The sequence below is a fragment of the Penicillium arizonense genome, assembly GCF_001773325.1.
Source record: "Penicillium arizonense strain CBS 141311 chromosome Unknown PENARI_contig028, whole genome shotgun sequence".
Lineage (NCBI taxonomy): Eukaryota > Fungi > Ascomycota > Eurotiomycetes > Eurotiales > Aspergillaceae > Penicillium > Penicillium arizonense.
Window position 1 is genome coordinate 1 of NW_019173305.1, and position 15844 is coordinate 15844.

Genomic DNA, 15844 nt, shown 5'->3' on the forward strand with positions numbered 1-15844 from the left:
ATCGGCCTTCTTGAAGCCGTAGCGATATCGAAAAGGGGCATTCAATCGCTAGCGAGGTAGTCTCCCGCTTCCGCGTAGGGCTATTCGGGCTGTTTCTTAGCCGGCGGCCCCGGTCACAGCATAGGCGAACTATCTTTAGGACCCCTTTCTTTGTACGTTTCGACCGAAGAGTTGAGACTGCGTAGCCATGCTGGCGGCCGAAGATATTGATCGCGACAATTCCTTGCTTAGGCGTATCGTACTGCTGAGGTAAAGGAGGCAGCGGGAAGGTGTAGGACTCGGGAATAGCGTCATGGAGGCTTGGCGGCGCGTGATGGAGGCTTGGCGTCGCGTCATGGAGGCTTGGCGGCGCGTCATGGAGGCTTGGCGGCATCGGCGGGGACTCGGGAATAGCTTCATGCTCAGAATCGGACGGCGAATCAGGCTGTGAGGAAGCCATTGTAAAAAGCAATAAAATGCGAGAGAAATGGGTGGAAACATGGGAGGTTTGAAGGTGTAAACAACAATTATTTTGGATTTCTTGTTGGGTACTACAGTGGTACAGGAGTGACTTAATTTTACTAGCGATTTACATAGTAATTTGAGGTACTAAGGTGTGATATACATGCAGGGTAGTGGTAGCAATAAATAAAAGTTCGAGGATGAAAGCGGTGAGAAAAGCGGTCAGTAAATGCCTGAATCCTCAGGCAGGGAGGGGGTGTTAGCATCCAAAGGGGGGGTGTCTGTATCAATCCCCTTTATTTATTGATTCTCTTTTTCTTTTCGTCATCCGGGATCCATAACTCCATCACCATCGGCTGGCACTTTAAACCCAGTGCCGCAATCTGGTCCGACCGTAGTTACTTGGGACTAGCGATGGAGCATCAGACTTAAGCAATCTCTTTCTCAGGGTGTATGCTTCATATAGACATATTAAAGATTCACGGATGTTCACATAATACTGGAGGTGCGGCAGTGGAGGCGCTCCGAATGTCGTAGGGGTGAAGCTGACCGGCCAAAGATGAATGAATGGAGACTAAAAGAAAAACAATAATCGTATATGTGGCGAAAGTACATATTTGCAAGTCCCCAGAAGCTTAAATACATCCATTCTCAAGTCCCGTTGCAGCATCTTTATCTGCTGAGCCACGCCAATACCCCGTCGCTCAATATATAGTCCTCGAATAGCTATTCCAGACAGAATGAACGTTATAGAAAGCAGACGGCAGTTGGTATTGATCGGGATCTGTGATATGAAGCTCATCGAACATCCTTTGAACAGCCATCAGTATCCCGTATTTCCAATATTAATGACTTCCGGTTTAAATACCTGGTTTAAATACCTTAGAAGCAAGTCGGGCAGTCACAGTCGGAGGGAAATGAATTGACGCTGCAGCAGTTGGAAAATGCTTCCAAGTAGTCCGAGATTGAATCGGCCTGGCAATCTTCACCATACTGGAAAGTTCCGCTCACTTCCTCGCAACACTTCTGGGTTGTGCTGGGATCATCCAGCCCACCACCTCTAGTGCACTTGCAAGCATAGGCGGGAACGGAGAGCGCGGTAACGGTCACTAGAATAAGATCGAAGAACCTCATTTTGATATTTTTGACTGTGGGTTTGTAGGGGGTAGTGAATAGATGATAAGAGTCGATGTTGGCCCATGATTGAGGATACTTGAGAGCTACTATATATACTGGATAGGCTTTCCCGCGATTGAGCTCGTTGAGTGGTAGCTCGTCTTGGACACACGCTAGACCAATAGAAGGTGACCTGGCCCCTGCTGAAGGATTGCATAGTCACGACTTGTACTGTCGGTATTCCCGGCGGTCAACTGTAATTTGCGAGAGGGCAGCATCATGTTCTGGACAATTTCCGAGGAATCCTTGAAGATCTGAAGCTATATTCGTTTCTCTTATCGTCGTTCCATCTCGTATCGGGTGGAGTTGCCCCATAATATAGGGCTTTATCTTGAGGGGTTCCTTGGCATGGGGCGCAGCTCACGGCTTGGCACTCCCGTCAAATCCAACGCTTGTTGAAACGTCAGGCTCAGGTTAGCAGATAATTTGACAAGATCGTTGATTTTACATTGGGTCTCGAAAGTCTCGCAACATTTTCGACTGTCGTTCCTCCAATATCAGCCTATGCTTCTACACGTCTTTCTTCTTCCATGCCCTATCGATATTATCGATATAGAGAGACTTTTCGTTGGCTGATATTGGTAGAGCCCATCGGTTTAGGATCAGCTGTCCTAAAACATTTGGACGGGATGTACTATAATTCCCAATCTCTAGGAAGAGCAACCCCATTGATGATCGCTTTCGTTACACTTTTCTAGTGAGGAGGACTTCCTTTCCCGGAAAGTGGCAAGTGGCCGAATCAATCCGATACTTCCTGATCTGTGAATCTCTCATGTTTTGGCTTCTGGTTTTCTCTTTATAGCGGGGTATGCCGGGGTATGTCCCATATCAGAAGGCTCGATCCTAGATCCTTCCTAGACAAATTGTTAAGAACACGTGTAGGTGATCCCTGCTTCTTTTGTAGTATAAGCCGGAGATGTTCCTTCAAAGCCGTGAATCCTTCAGCTTGTGGGACCTTTGCCACCTTTGCCACCTTTGCCCATTTTGAGTATAACGTCGGGCGTTAATATCTGCATCTACGGAGACTTTCTTTCTAGACAGACAGGATGTTCAATATCCGTAACTTATTTAAAGGAAAAGAATCCGCATCCAAAAGCTTTACTGTCTGAGCGTCCACCATCATCTACGAGTCTATATTATCTACGTTCAGTCCGTTTTTCCTTTGATCCATTATCTTTGCAACCTCTTACCTCCCAATATGCGGTTCTTCAATCTTGTTCTTGTCACCGTTACTGCCCTCTCGGTTCCAGCGTACGCTTGCAAGTGTCTTGTAAACGGCGATCTGGATGTCCAGAGAACCGAAAGCTGTTGCAACGCATTGGGTGGAAATTTCCAGTATGGCGATGACTGTCAAGCTGATTCGATCTCCGATGGTCTGTCGATCTTCGATAACTGCTGCGGTAGCGTCTCCACTACTTCCGGCTCGGACTGTGCCTGCCCCCACTGTTAAGGTAGGGAAGATAGAGACTGACATACTGGGTGTGGATTGTACTAACATAACAATTGAAAGGTTCATACTCCTCTTATCCCAACCAACACACTTGGCTCACAAGTCACCTGCGCCAGCCTCAGTCCAAACCGCGCATAGCCCAGAATTCTCTCTGTTGTGTTGTGCAAATATAGCCCATCATGTGGTTGAGATGGGTTCTGAGACTGTTGCCGTGATCAAAGGGAGGAGAAAGGATAGGGCATGACGCTAGACGGCTGGGTACTTCCGATAAAATGTAAGTAGAGCATTTGCACGGGGATAATTTCCAATGGTGCGGTTTTTAATAGTAGTTCGTAGAAGCAATGCACAGCACATCACACGTAACGTTCTCTGTATTGTAGTTTGGAAGTTCTTAGGGTATACGCCACACTAATCAAATAGGTCCCGAGCAACCACTTAAAACGCTCCTCTCAGCCCGCACGAGGCGAAAAAACAAGCAACGATCGGCGCGCCAGTCACAGCGGGGTCCCTGATTCACCCTGAGTTATCTTATAATGTGCTATATTTTGACGTCTTGACACCTCCATGGCCCATGTTCCAACATGTTGAGGCGATACAGGACCTCGCTGAGGTCTCTGGGCCAGCAGAAAGCTGTTTTCGTGCTAGCCGTCGTCATTGTCATCGTCCTCATAAACACACTTATCCCGCTCCGGTTCGGATTGAACGCTCGTGATAAGCGGCTGCACAGCGAAGACCGGCCGCGATACCTTCATCACTCAACATTTCGAGCAGAACCTGACTATCGCTACGAGACCAAGCTGTCGAAGGCGCTGCGCGAGCTGGAGATAGAGGGCCAGCTCCGCGGCAATGCGACCGCACCCCGGACGCTGTGGCAGATCATGCTGGGGCAAACCGCGGGCGCGCAGCAGCGAGGCGAAGATTCCATTCTTTTTCAGGAGAAGAATTCTGACTGGGAATATATGGTATGGACATAGGATAATTTTGCACTCAGCTATTGCAACCCTTGCGCATATGGTGCTGACTTTATAATCAACAGCTCGTGACAAGCGAATGGGCTGACAATTTTGTCACTGAAACTCTGGCATCCATTCCAGATCTGGCCTATCTGTACAAAACGTACCCACACAACGTACTTCGTGCCGATCTGCTTCGCTACCTTATACTATGGTATTATGGTGGCTACTATTCAGATATGGATATCTTTCCGGCGCGGTCTATCAAGTCGTGTCCCGCGTTACGAGATGCGGGATTCACTGATACTGTAGACCCAGATATATCACTAGTGGTCGGAGTGGAGATTGATGAGCCTTTTGCGTCACCCCAGAAGATGCATGATTGGCACTGGGTCCGAAGTTATGGCTTTGTTCAATACACCATGTATGCACCACAGCGCTTCAGCCCACTTCTTAGGGAAATCATCGTCCGTGTGCTGTCACACACTAGACGTCACATCGACCAAAGCAACTTTTTCTTAGGTGCTAGGTACAATGAGCTGGCTACTTTAGAAATTACCGGACCCGGGGTGTTCACAGATGCCGTCTTGGATGTCCTTTCTGACACTCTTCCTACCACCCATCCTCTCATCCAAGAATCTGTGAAAGCTGACGCGGGCCTTGGAGATATGGTCCCTTCGTCGGGGGCTTCTCCTATTCAGCGCGTGACATGGGCACCCTTCTACCGGCTTAAATTGCCTCGCTGTATCAAGGGGTCCGATGCAAAACTAGGAAAGCAACTGGGAGGTCTGTGCGTCCTTCCTGTGAACTCGTGGGGTAATGGACAAAGACACAGCGAAGCTGAAGGATTCGATAATCCCCAAGCCTGCGTGAACCATCGCTTCGGGGGAACTTGGAAGCCCTGGAAACAGAGCTGGCAGAAATACCTGTTGGGGTAAAGTTCTGTCACGAACTTCATATTCTTTTCACTTTTTAAGTTAGGAAACTCTCTTTCGGCGCTCGTTTTGACAACTGTATATACGATGATTCGGATGCACCATTTGCTGCCCTTAGCAACCAAGCCTTACATTTTATGATATCATGTAAACCTCTCTCTATTTTGATGGGACCAGAAGGAACCTAACGGAACCTATAAAGGAACTTGCAGCGCGGAGTAAGCTTCATTCACACCATGTCTCGCCATCAAAGCTACTTTGGCATTCGCTTGTATTTTAGCTCAGATTCTTCAACTCTTGAGTCAATTATATAACACGCATTATTTTGGACCTTACGGGTATAAGGGAGAGTAGAATTTAAGCTGATACTAGTTTAATGGCGCATCGTTTTGCCGGATATTCAGCCACATGGAGAAAACAAGAATTCGACGATCGCTCACTTGCAAACCTTTAGGTGAGTAATATTCCAAGTGTGCTAGCTAGGCAGTTGCTTCCAAACTGCTTTGGTTACTAGCCAAGTAGGAGCTGGTTGCGTATTGCCGTTCACAGTAATATATAATGCATTCTGTCAGAGACGTTTTTGGCGGAGGAACTGTCATGTTGTCCGGAGTATAGGTCAGCTGAAGGGAGTAGTTTGCCGTAATAAAAGAAACAATAGGACTCTGAATGCCGAAACTTGGTCCGTTCTTTCTTGGACGGGAAGTCCAATAATTCAAATCAAATGTCGACTCGTCAGAGTCAGTTTCCACGAGACCAACCCCGTCAAGTAATGGAATAGGAATGAGAAATTATTTGGAGATGTGTAGATGCAATTGATAGGGATTTCCTTGAAGACCGGGTCCATAGTACTCAAGAGCAATGAGCCTTCTGTGGATCAAACGAGATCGCCAGATCTTTCCTCATAACCTCGACAGCCTGCCAGAATATCCAGAGAGCCGATCGCGACCGGAGGCGGCAGGATTACCGTCAACATTGTCCCCAAGTTGAGTGGGTTGTCGAGGGGTTTGGTCGTCCAAATGTTCAATTTGATGTTATTGGAATGACCGTTGGCAAAGTTTGTACATGCAGTAAACTGTTGTATACATGCACCACTACGATATCTACCTAGTATCTGACATTCAAACAGCAGAGCCAAGGAGATATGGACAGTGTACACCTTCATGATCTTCAATTACCCGAGACTTGACCGCTACGTGGGCTCCATGAGGCGGTTGGCAGGGCAACGGGTCAAACGCATCAAAGCAAACCCGCAACGGATAAGTTTTATGACTTTTCACACTCATCACTATTCGACATATGCTTAATCGAGGGGTTATATTCCCACTTGCATCCTTTGATTGACATCGCATTAATGCGCCCTCGATAACTCGACTTTACTGGACATACACCCCATACACCCCACCGCCAAGTTCCAACGGTTTTTTGACACATTCCACGCGTCAACAATGGAAAACATCCCTCCCTCGCAGGCGCAAGCCGGGTATGTGATTTCTACCCTCCATACTTTTTGTTCCTACAGTATCTACTGCTTCAAAAATAAGCGCGCCTGGGAAGCCCCTCATTCAGGGGTAGTTCCCTCCTTGTTTTGATCGCACACACAAACCAGCGCGTAGTCCCAGCGCTGACAACAGCATTCTATAGCGACTCTACCAAGCCTGCCCCCGACAATTCTTTCAGATTCACGCCTATCAAAGCCCTAGGCGCCCTGCCGCGTCTGTGGGATCGAAAACCCTCAACTCCTATTCGTGCGGGCGACAAGACTCGCAAGTTGTGGAAGCGCATTCGCTTCCCTTTTAGCAACATGAACGCGACAGAAAGCCGAGGCACATCTATCGGTGCCTCGAACAACTCGGATTATCAGCGCGGCGTTAAGCGCCAGTGTGTGGATCCTACCCAGTCGGCGGACCTCGAAACTGACGCTGAACAACGTGGGCGGTCTTTCCTGGAGACCAAGTGGGAAATGGAGGCATCACGCAAGCGACGTGAGTATTCTTTTTGCAAAGGGTTTATACATATCTTTTGCGAACCCCGTTTGGTAGGCTTTTATCTGACAGTCTCACAGGCAAATTACCGGAATTCAATTTCAACATTCACGACGAGACCTCCCAGGGCGTTTTCAATTTCGCCGCTCAGGCCGAAGCTGCCAATAACGCCCACCAAGATGCAGCTATCAACGCCTCACCGCAGCCACTCGGTCTGTTTTCGGTCAAGACGCCCGTTTACAATGATGCCATGGACATGGGCCTCGATGGTGCAGCGTCACCCAAGCCTGCAGATCTACAGTCTGGACCGGTCCAGGAGGCAGGTGCAGTGATCGACAATGCAGCACCCGCTGAGGCCGTCGAAAACCTGACGCAAGAGCAGGAAGTCAAATTGGTGCGATCGGCATTGCGCAGCTCTTTGGACGGGGAGGATGCAGAGCTGTTGAATGACTTCTTATCGAGGGCCAAGGCGAAGCGTGCAGCCAAGGCGGCGCAGACCGACTCTGAGGTGACTGAGCAGTCTTCCAGCCCGGAGGAGCCTGAGATCGAATGCTCAACCCCACGATCGCGTCGGGCGTTGGAGGAGCTGACTACGAATTCTCCTTCCCCTATCAAGTTGCAGATCTCGCCTAGTAAATTCGACATTGCCCGTGCCGAAGCCCAGAATGAGGTTATCAAGGACCTCCAGGAAGAGACTGCACCTGCAAGTCCTACCTGTCGTCGCAGTACTCGCGCCAAGGCCCCGTCCACAAATGCCCCTGCTCTGCGCAACACTATCGCGCTCCGCCGTGCTAAAGGAACGGAGTTCATTTTCCTGCAGCGCACCGAGGCCCAGGAGGTGGCTTTGGCCACGAAGCGAAACACGCGACTCAACAAGGGCAAATCTGTATTCCCTAATGTCGCTCTTGAGATTCTGGCTCAGCGGTCAGAGGAGCCTGAAACCAATGACAAGCAGGCGCGCTCAGACCGCAAGGGCCCTAGCAGCCGATCTACCAAGCGGAAGCAGGTTTCATGGAACGAGGAGCGCATGGCCGAGTATGAAGAATACAAGGACTTCACAGATGATCAAGAGGAGGGTGAGAGATGCACCAGTGACGTCGGCGCTACGCCTCGCCGATCTGGCAGCAAACGTTCGGAAAAAAAAGTAGCAGCCAGTGACCGCAGCAGCCGTAGCCAAACACAGGCAGACCGGGGTGTGGACGGTGGGCCAGAAAGCGCCCCGACCGCCCCTACTGCACCCGCTACTGCACCCGCTACTGCAACCCCGCGCTCGCGCCGGGTGAGGCGTTTGGGCGATTCGGGGGCTATGGGCTCCGGTACTCCAGTGAAGACTGGTGGTCGCACAAGCAAGCCTCCCGCAGCCTCGGCGCCGGTGGCTGCGGGCCCCTCCACACCAACCAAGGGTCGCCGCAAGCTGACGCCCAAGTCTCCTAGCATGTCCACGTCCATGCTCCCTGCTACAGCCCAAAGTGGTATCCCCACTCGGAGCAACAAGGAGAAGAGTATGCTCCAGGCCAGCGCAGGGTGCACACCCACAGCTCGACGGGTCCGATCAAGATCTTAACCTCAGGGTGTTCATATAGAAGACTTCCATCTTGCCGCGTGGCGTCTTTCTTGATCCTCTCTATATATGCAAGGAGTTTTGTCCTTAAGATACCAATTGCCTGTTTTGCTTCGTTATTTTCTTCTATACGCATTCGTTTCGAATACATTTTGATTCTCGTGAAAACCCTTCCCCCTTCGCCTTTCCCTTTCGATCTAGATAAGATCGTGTAGCACGGCCCAGCCGCCTTATGCAGAGTCCATGCAGAATGACGTCTGTGCCGCTACGCACGAACTTCAAACTTCACTTTCGGGGTTTGCCCGAGTAACCTTCCTCGGACTAGTCATCCAATAGTTCCAATAGTTCCAATTTGGGAAGGTTCCCCTACGTATCGCATGCTCGGGTCAAGATCCCGATATGTATGCACCTAGCCGCTTTGACTTGAGGGATATTGCGGGCGGGCCAGCGCGTTTGTAGTCTGTTCTTTGCGATGATCCCTCGTGTCAGAGGCTTGCCCTTTTGCGTTTGATTTGCCTTCCCGCCAATTAGACGGCGTTGCTGCCCTTGCTAGGGTGGTTTGTGGCTTGATACGTGTATGTATACCCGGTACGTGCTGATCTTTCAGCATTGCAAATTTGCGTACTTGTACGAAGTATACAGTAGGTACAGGTGTTTCTGCATTGATCAGCGTTTTTATATTTACATAACGTTGACTAGTATAGTCATGTCTATGTACAATGCAATGTAATGCACGATAAGTATAACTTATTACCAGTCAAATGCATACTAAAATGTACATGCACCAGCCTCAAATATATCCTAGCCTACCTCCATCTAGTATGGACAACAGACGTCACCAGTCCCAATCCCAATCCATTGGCAATGCCAGTAACCACTACCCGGTCCAATACAACCCACCGAAGTCCTCCCGGCTCAGCAATCGGGATCCCCGATCTGAATTCGGCATCGGAGAGTATTAGAACCCGAACTTCAACCGGCAAAACAAAAACCACGCATCTAGCAGAGTTTGGTCGTGGTTAGCGCATACTACTGTTCACTAGAGTAAGATGAGGCATTAAATCTAATGGACAACACAGAAGGCAGAAAGCAAAGAGGAAGTGGGCTACGTAGATATTCACCCAATAGCAAGTAACGAAAGTCAAAGCTAGAGAATAGAATGAAACATTAGGTAACATGTAAAAACAATAAATAATATTATAATAATATTCTGAAATTCCAGGTACCAGGTACATACCCCCCAACCATGGAATACACCCTCAACCCAAGTACCGAGTACAACCGCTCAAAAACAGGGCACATGTCAACTCTATGCCCCTCCAACCCCCTAACCCCTCCAGCACTACCCGCCACACTAATCACACTAATACTAACCACTAACATACCAACCAACCAACCAAACCACTCACATAAAATGAAACACACCCATAACCCAATTCGGCCTCTCGGTGTTCCCATACAAAACACGGGCTAGCGCTCCGACATCTCCCGGGTCTACAGTCAGCGCTCTGCACTAAACCGAAAGCGGCTAAGCGCGCGAGAATTGCTGAGCCCGGTTAAGTGGCGCAGGGGCTGCCACAGTTTGAAATGTAAGTTAGATGACATCGTTTGCATCGGAGCACTCTGCTCCTTTTTGTTTCGAGGGTGATGTGTTATCCGCTTTTGTATGGTGCTGTTACTTGTACATGTATGGAATTATGTTAGGGTTGGGTTTTGCTTCTTCCCGGTGTTACCTTGTTCCTTTCCCCCTTGCCTCTTTTTTTTTTTTTGGTATCCGGCTTCGGCTTGATTGTCAGGTACGGTGTAACGTTAACCCTATATATGTACCTTGTGTGTACATCGCTTTGCCATTGACATTGGACTGTTTTACACGGTGGTTGTCCAATGCCATGAACTGAATTACAGATACATGTACTCCATGTAAATGCAAATGTAACATCTCGTACTCTGTAATCTTCTTCCAGGTTTGTGATTGACTCTCAATTATTGGACCCCTTTGCGCTAGTGGATCCTGAGGTGGAATGCGAGAAGGCTGTGGCAGCCGGTGTGTGAAGGGGTGATTAGTTTGGGAAGGACCCGTCCAACCTTCCAAGGTTGCCGAGCTATACGAAACTGTGAAACTACGGTGGAGAGAATGAGGCTTGTTTGAGATGTAGGTATATCCAATTCATCTAACAGAGTTTAACAGAGTTCGTAGTCCGTTCATTACACATTTCCTCCATTTTATCTAAAGAGACAGACCCTTGGCAGTCTCCTCGGGCCAGAGATCGTAACCGAAGGTATCCTTCATGTTGACGAAGCGGCAGTGACGGCCCTCGGCAACCTTGTTGACAGCCTCAAAGTCCTCGTCGCTGAGCTCGATGGTCTTGAAGTTGGACTCGATACGCTTGGGGTTGGAGGACTTGGGGAGGACGCTGTAGCCACGGCGGAGACCCCAGGCAATGAGGACCTGGGCCAGGGTGTTGCCGCCCTTCTCCGCGACCTGGTTGAGGGTCTTGTTCTCGGCGACACGCTCGCCGGTGGTGGGGACCTGGTTCTGGGAACCCAGAGGCGAGTAGGCCTGGGGCAGAATGTTCTTGGAGAAGCAGTAGTCGACCAGCTCGTTGTTGGGCAGGAAGGGGTGGATCTCAATCTGGTTGACCATGGGCATGACCTTGGCGTACTTGGTCATGGCCTCGAGCTGAGGGATGGTCCAGTTGGACACACCGATAGCACGGGCCTTGCCGTCGGCGTACAGCTTCTCCATGGCGCGCCATGTCTCCTCATGGTTCTCAGTGAGGTCCTTGAGGATCACGTACTGTATACCGGGTTAATTGGAGCTCGCGTGCTCGGGGGGGAGCTTATTTACCTTTCCATCGGGGCCGATCTTGGGCTCCTCCTGGGTCTCCTTCTCCGCGGCAATGGGCCAGTGAACGAGGAAGAGGTCGACGTAGTCGAGCTTCATCCGCTGGAGGGAGTTCTCAATGGACCAGAGGACGTCATCGTAACGGTGCAGGTGGTTCCAGACCTTGGTGGTCACGAAGATGTCCTCACGCTTGACGGAGGGGTTGGCAGCGAGGAAATCACGGATTGCATCACCCACCTCATCCTCATTGAGGTAGAACCAGGCGCAATCCAGGTGACGGTAGCCAGTGTTGAGAGCAGCAGTGACGGCGGCGTAGGTCTCGCCCTTGGAGCCCTCGCTAGCGAAGGTACCGAAACCGACGGCGGGGAGCTTGACTCCGTTGCTCAATGTGCAAGTCTTTCCAGAAGACATACTGATATGATAGTTTGTAGATAGCAAATAGAGGAAGAGGAGAAAGAGAGGTTCTGAAGTAGAAGAGAAGTGGGTGGAGAGCTCAAGCGATGACGAAGGTGGGGTGGAGGGGTAATTATAATTATTATAATTTAATTATTTGACTATTTTACTGTAACCGGCTTAGAAGCAGCCACCCATGTTGAAGTGCAGACTACGGAGTATAGTTCTTTGATGTAGCATCCCCGTGTCGATCCCAGAGCATCAAACATGTATACATGTAAATAATATCGCTTTTAGTATTCAATGGCTGCAATGAGGCCAATACACAAATACTAATACACCATACCATACCTGACCAGACGGTAATTTACACGATGACATCACCGAAACGGTCGACCCGCCCGATCGTCATCCTCCCATCTCTTCCCATCTCCGGCCCACGAACTGCGCTCTCATCCAATCATCCTCAGACCTCACTATTCCTTCTTCGGTCCGCGATGCCCAATCAACCGGTTGCTTTACTTCTTATCCCGTGTATTGGGTACTTGGTCAGACACCGTGTCAGCCACAATGACGCAGGTACTCTGTACATCCGTCTTGCACCATGGTCCACCCTACCGCAACTACTATCTTGCAAAATGATGACGATAATTCCTAGGGATGATGATACCCGAGTGGATCCTCTGTAAATGGCATACCAATCTCGGTATTCTCCTGTTCAGGTGTATATATATGCTGAAGCCCTCTCCTGACTTTTTTTTTTTAATTCAGTTTCATCCTCATCCTTCAATTCTTCCATTGAGTCCTGTGTCAGTGACTCTTAAGTAGAAGCCACCCTCTCTCCCTTCTACTTTTTTATTCCAATTACCCCACCTTCACCATGCCTCGCTTCGACGACGCCGACCTTGGAGTCGATGCTCCCCAGGATCCCCGCCAGAGCGATGCCCACGGCGCTCTCTCTCCCCGGGACCAGCGTGCTGGCTCTGGTTTGGCTATTCCCTCGGAAACCGGCAACACCATTGAGATCCCCGCTACCCGCAGCTCCATCAGTGATGCCGCCTCTTTCATGCACAACCTGAGCTTGGCTCCCTCGATGAAGGACCGCCGCGGCTCGCGTAACTCCTTCGGCACATCTCTCCCCATTCCTCGCTCTCCTCGTCTCTCTCGCCTGTCCTCCGTGCAGAAGGCTAGCCGTCCTTCCGTCTCCCGGGATATCCTGGCCTCTCAGGTCCAGGATATGTCCGCTGAGAAGGTTGCCAAGGCTAAGAACATGGCTTTCGCCTTTGACATTGACGGTGTGCTGGCACACGGTAACCACGCCATTGAGGAGGCCAAGGTTGCCCTCAAGATTCTCAACGGTGACAACGAGCTCGGTATCCGCATCCCCCACATTCTCCTGACCAACGGTGGTGGTAAGACCGAGGAGGCCCGCTGTGCTCAGCTCAGCGAGATCCTCGAGCAGCCCATCTCCACCGACCAGTTCATCCAGTCCCACACTCCCATGCAGGCCTTGGCTGAGTACTACGAGACTGTTCTGGTCCTTGGTGGTGAAGGCTTCAAGATCCGCGAGGTTGCCGAGAACTACGGCTTCAAGCACGTCGTTCACCCCAAGGACCTCCTCGCCTGGGACCCCTCCATCTCTCCCTGGGCCACCCTCACCGATGAGGAGCGCGCTCAGGCCAAACCCCGCGACTTCTCCAAGGTCAAGTTCGATGCCATCATGGTCTTCGCCGACTCTCGTGACTACCAGACCGACTTCCAGGTCATCATGGATCTCCTCCTCGCTGAGGACGGCAAGCTCATGACCAAGGCCAAGGATCCCGTCGCCACCCGCATCCCCATCTACTTCTCCCAGGGTGATCTCCTCATGCCCACTGAGCACAAGGGTCTTCCCCGTCTCACCCAGGGTGCCTTCCGTATTTCCGTGGAAGCCCAGTACAAGACCCTCACCGGTGTCGACCTTGAGCGTGTCGTCTACGGTAAGCCCGAGCGTGCTACCTACACCTACGCCGACGAGGTCATGAAGTCCTGGATGGAGGAGCTCCACGGCGAGGCCCGCCTCCCCGAGAACATCTACATGGTCGGTGACAACCCCGCCTCCGACATCATCGGTGGTAACATGTACGGCTGGAACACTTGCCTTGTCCGCACCGGTGTCTTCCAGGGCGGCCCCGGCGAGAACGCCCCCGACAGCCCTGCCAACTTCGGTGTCTTCGACAACGTCCTCGAGGCTGTCAAGGCCGCCGTTGCCAAGGAGCTCGGCGCCGACTTCCAGCTGAAGTGGAACCCCAAGGTCAACCCCGTCCTGCACGGTGAGGCCACCTCCGCCATCGAGTAAATAAGTCAAAAGACAAACTCTTTGGGATATCTTTTCACGCTGAAACGAAACACAAAAACAATGTGCTGCTCTATGCTAGGGCTGAAGGATTCCTTATTTCTTCCGTGGCGTTTTTCCCTTTTTGATGTCATGTCATTTCATAGACTTCTTTTCTTCCCCCACCGTCCCTCTCATGCATGTTCCCCTTTGGCTATTTCCTTTTGGTTGAAATTCTGGGGTTCTGGGATTTAGGACTTCTGATATCCTTTGTCACGTCGTGGAATCTGTTCCATTTGAACCAGACCAAACGACCTGAGAGAAGACCGAATCTACTTTTCCATTTCTACTTTTTGATCTGCAAAGTGATCCGGTCGGTGGTTTCGAACTTCTGATTTTCTTCCCTCCATTTTTTAGACTGGACTCTATTCCCATCTCATGTGCCATGACGCGAACAAGATTTCGCTTTTTTGTTATTTGACCTTTTTTGACATGCATTTTTTCCGCATGCAGTTGTATTCCCAGAACTGCTCCAATACCATATGTCAAATTTTTTTTTCATTCTATGGTGTGTGGCTTTTACCGTAATTTTTCTTCATACTTCGCACTTGGGATTCGTTCTTCAGTCGTTGACGACATCATGATGTCTTAATCGTTCTTATCGGTGAACTCTATCCTACGGACGGCCTTACTTGTATTTTCATGTCTATAATTTCACCTAGACACATAGTACACCATTTCACAATTTCACTATAGATGTATATCTACACCCGATGTCCAAACACGTACCATCTAGAGTAGATGTCCAGAAAACCCAGGAACGTAAGACAAGGCGAAAAGAGAGCCCCTTCTAGAACCCTAAACCTTAAGATATGGGGAAAGCCAAAAGACAGACCTAAACATTTGTCTCTTATTTGTAATTCTCCTATGTAAAAATCAAGACGAGGGGAAATAATAAATAAAAGAAATGCATCTAACCGTCTAAGTGGCCAACATCCCGTATTCCACGCGGAAACCCAGGAAGCCGGGAACCTGACACGCCACACCACGCCACGCCACGCCACGCCTTGTTTGACTCAGGTAAATGTGGATCTACAAAGCATATTTTCCTTTTCCAGGAAAGGAGGATGTTAATGGGAAGTCTATGGAAGAAGATCTGGATCTGGATATGAATCTAGATCTAGAACCCATGTTGTTTGTGATATACATGTCTCCCAGAAACGAGGTCGCGGGACGCCTTGTTTCGTCTATATGCAAGCTAAAGTGTGGCGTGTTTTAGGTGTTTGTCTCATTTTTCGCTTTGTTGCAGACGCCGCTTGCCTCTGCTAATGCAGGGGATATATGGAGTACCCGTATATAAGCTTTTCTTTGATACGTATGGATACGACATCCCTGGATATGGAATGGTACAGTGACAACATGGGACGGGGCTGTATTTTTTAATGGTTTTTGAGGATCTTGGTATTGTTTTGTGTTTGTATAGAAGGTAGGGTTGGTTTACTATAGGTCAGAAATGAAGGGGGTTGTCCAGGTGGTCTCTTCTATTATCTCTAGGTACGACTTAGACTGACTGACTGCAATGCATATTGATTAAAGCAAACATTGTTGCGGATTGCGGTATCATCGTCGTTCTATATGATCGTACTTTGGATTTTGACATATGTGTTAAAGGATGCCATCTTTCATGGAAATAATAGGGAGCAGCTACATTTAGATTTAACTTAGTTTGCTTCATGCACCTCGCAGATTTTGTCAACCCAAGAAATATGTAGGGTGGTCAGCCGATTTAAACGT

General features: G+C 49.7%; 6 protein-coding genes across 6 annotated transcripts; 3 read left to right on the top strand and 3 right to left on the bottom strand.

Annotated features, from left to right (window-relative positions):
• Positions 1-157: 157 nt before the first annotated feature.
• PENARI_c028G09206 (uncharacterized protein) lies at positions 158-439 on the bottom strand (the record flags this gene model as incomplete). The annotated part of the gene is made up of 1 exon (XM_022636229.1): positions 158-439. A coding segment is annotated over one exon (282 nt), but the record flags the coding sequence as incomplete, so codon positions are not given.
• A 2314-nt stretch (positions 440-2753) lies between these two features.
• PENARI_c028G05078 (uncharacterized protein) lies at positions 2754-3091 on the bottom strand (the record flags this gene model as incomplete). The annotated part of the gene is made up of 2 exons (XM_022636195.1): positions 2754-2757; positions 2808-3091. 2 exons carry the CDS (start codon positions 3089-3091, stop codon positions 2754-2756), a joined length of 288 nt encoding a protein of 95 aa, XP_022483888.1.
• Positions 3092-3648: 557 nt separating this feature from the next.
• PENARI_c028G03191 (uncharacterized protein) lies at positions 3649-4958 on the top strand (the record flags this gene model as incomplete). Its single annotated transcript, XM_022636181.1, has 2 exons — positions 3649-4029; positions 4104-4958. 2 exons carry the CDS (start codon positions 3649-3651, stop codon positions 4956-4958), a joined length of 1236 nt encoding a protein of 411 aa, XP_022483956.1.
• Positions 4959-6400: 1442 nt separating this feature from the next.
• Positions 6401-8501, top strand: PENARI_c028G03906 (uncharacterized protein; the record flags this gene model as incomplete). The annotated part of the gene is made up of 3 exons (XM_022636190.1): positions 6401-6435; positions 6597-6937; positions 7018-8501. 3 exons carry the CDS (start codon positions 6401-6403, stop codon positions 8499-8501), a joined length of 1860 nt encoding a protein of 619 aa, XP_022483912.1.
• A 2224-nt stretch (positions 8502-10725) lies between these two features.
• Positions 10726-11754, bottom strand: gldB (putative glycerol dehydrogenase (GldB); the record flags this gene model as incomplete). The annotated part of the gene is made up of 2 exons (XM_022636251.1): positions 10726-11295; positions 11347-11754. The coding sequence occupies 2 exons, from the start codon at positions 11752-11754 to the stop codon at positions 10726-10728; spliced, it is 978 nt and encodes a 325-aa protein (XP_022483961.1).
• Positions 11755-12616: 862 nt separating this feature from the next.
• On the top strand, positions 12617-14074 carry PENARI_c028G07304 (phosphatidyl synthase; the record flags this gene model as incomplete). The annotated part of the gene is made up of 1 exon (XM_022636212.1): positions 12617-14074. One exon carries the CDS (start codon positions 12617-12619, stop codon positions 14072-14074), a length of 1458 nt encoding a protein of 485 aa, XP_022483887.1.
• Between the last annotated feature and the right edge of the window lie 1770 nt (positions 14075-15844).